The following is a 2,297-nucleotide window of genomic DNA, read 5'->3' on the forward strand; positions in this document are numbered from 1 at the left end:
CGCAGCAGCGGAGGCCCTCATGCCCCAGGTGTGGGAAGATGCACTTGGGTATTTGTTACATGGACTTACCTATATGTTACGGGTGCGGATTGAGGGGTCATATTCAAAGGGAGTGTCATTCATCCCGCCAGGGGGCGGGCAGGGGCATAGCACATCCATCCAGTTCAGTAGCTGCTACATCTTCCGTAACCCCTCCAGGTCGAGGCCCTCCGGCACCAGCAGGGCGTGGTACAGCTAGGGATGGTGCGCAGAGTTCAGGAGGACCCAACCATTTCTATTCTATGAGCGGTCTCCAGAATGCATAGGCTTCTCCAGATGTTGTCATAGGTATATTGACTGTCCAAACTCATGATGTATATGCTCTTATTGATCCTGGTTCCACCTTATCCTATGTTACCCCTTATATTGCTATGGAATTTGGGATAGAACCGGAATAACTTCCTGAGTCGTTCTCTGTATCTACTCCAGTTGTCGAGTCTATTGTGGCCGCACGAGTTTATAGGGGTTGTGTTGTCACGGTGCATGGTCGGGACACTGTGGCCGATCTCATTGAATTGGGGATGGTTGATTTTGATGTAATTATGGGGATGGATTGGCTTTATTCATGTTTTGCTAAGCTCGACTGCCGAACTAGAACTGTGAGGTTTGAATTTTCAAGTGAGCCAATTGTTGATTGGAAAGGGGATAATGTGGTGCCGAATGGTAGGTTTATTTCTTACCATAAGGCCACAGATATGATTAACAAGGGGTGTATATATTACTTGGTCCAGGTTACGGACACCGATGCTGAGGCACCTACACTCGAGTCAGTGCCAGTTGTGAAAGAATTTTCGGAGGTCATTCCTGATGAGCTCCCTGGGATTCCACGAGACAGGGAGATTAATTTTGGGATTGATGTGATGCTAGGCATGCGATCTATATCTATTCCGCCATACAGAATGACACCAGCTGAATTGAAGGAACTAAAGGAACAATTGAAGGATTTGTTAGAGAAGGGTTTCATCTGATCCAGTGTGTCGCCATGGGGTGCACCGGTTCTCTTAGTGAGGAAGAAATATGGATCACTGAGGATGTGCATTGACTACTGGCATCTTAACAAAGTCACAATAAAAAAACAAATACCCACTACCAAGAATAGATGATTTATTTGATCAGTTACAGTGTGCTAAATACTTATCCAAAATTGATTTACGATCCAGGTATCACCAATTGAAGATTAGGGAGCAGGATATTCCGAAAATAGCTTTTAGGACCCGGTATGGGCATTTTGAATTTCTGGTGATGTCTTTTGGGCTAACAAATGCCCCAGCGGCTTTCATGGATCTTATGAATCGGGTTTTCAAGACTTTCCTAGACTCCTTTGTGATAGTGTTCATTGACTATATTCTTGTGTATTCACGAGGTCGGGAGGACCATGCCGATCATCTCACGGCAGTGTTGCAGACTCTTCATCAGCCCCAATTGTATGCGAAATTTTCAAAGTGTGAATTTTGGCTCGAATCTATCACATTCTTGGGTTATGTTGTCTCTAGAGAAGGAATCAAGGTTGATCCTCAAAAGATTTAAGTAGTAAAGAATTGGCCTAGACCTACAACGCCCACCGAGATTCGCAGTTTCTTGGGCTTAGTAGGGTATTACATGAAGTTTGTGGAGAGGTTCTCTACTCTTGCCTCTTCATTGACTAAATTGACTCAGAAAGCAGTTAAGTTCCAATGATCCGATGCCTGTGAAAGGAGCTTCCAGGAGTTGAAGTCGAGATTGACTACAACACCAACGTTGACCTTACCAGATGGTACAAATGAATTTGTGGTATATTGTGATACTTCAAGAATTAGGCATGGGTGTGAGTTAATGCAACACGGCAAAGTTATAGCATATGCTTCTAGGCAACTCAAGAATCATGAAAAGAATTATCCAACATATGACTTAGAACTTGCGGCGGTGGTTTTTTGCATTGAAAATTTGGCGTCACTATTTGTATGGGGTCCATGTGGATATATTCACAGACCAAAAGAGTCTTCAATATATTTTCAAACAAAAGAAACTGAATCTGAGGCAGAGAAGATGGCTTGAGTTACTCAAGGATTACGAGATCGATATTCTATATCACCCGAGGAAAGCCAATGTTGTGGCGGATGCTCTTAGCCGGAAATCTATGGGTAGTTTAGCACACTTAGAGGTATATCAAAGGCCATTGGCCAAGGAAGCCTATCGATTAGCTAGTTTGGGAGTTCGTCTTACGGACTCTAATGAAGGAGGGGTAATTGGGCAAAATAGGGTCAAATCATCACTTGTTG

At 43.8% G+C, this 2,297-nt stretch overlaps 1 protein-coding gene across 1 annotated transcript; it reads left to right on the forward strand.

Moving 5' to 3' along the window:
* The first annotated feature begins 581 nt into the window (after window positions 1–581).
* LOC138903330 (uncharacterized) lies at window positions 582–1,007 on the forward strand. Its single transcript, XM_070191277.1, has one exon. The coding sequence runs from the start codon at window positions 582–584 to the stop codon at window positions 1,005–1,007; it is 426 nt and encodes a 141-aa protein (XP_070047378.1).
* Window positions 1,008–2,297: the final 1,290 nt, after the last annotated feature.

This window comes from Nicotiana tomentosiformis, chromosome 12 (genome assembly GCF_000390325.3).
Source record: "Nicotiana tomentosiformis chromosome 12, ASM39032v3, whole genome shotgun sequence".
Lineage (NCBI taxonomy): Eukaryota > Viridiplantae > Streptophyta > Magnoliopsida > Solanales > Solanaceae > Nicotiana > Nicotiana tomentosiformis.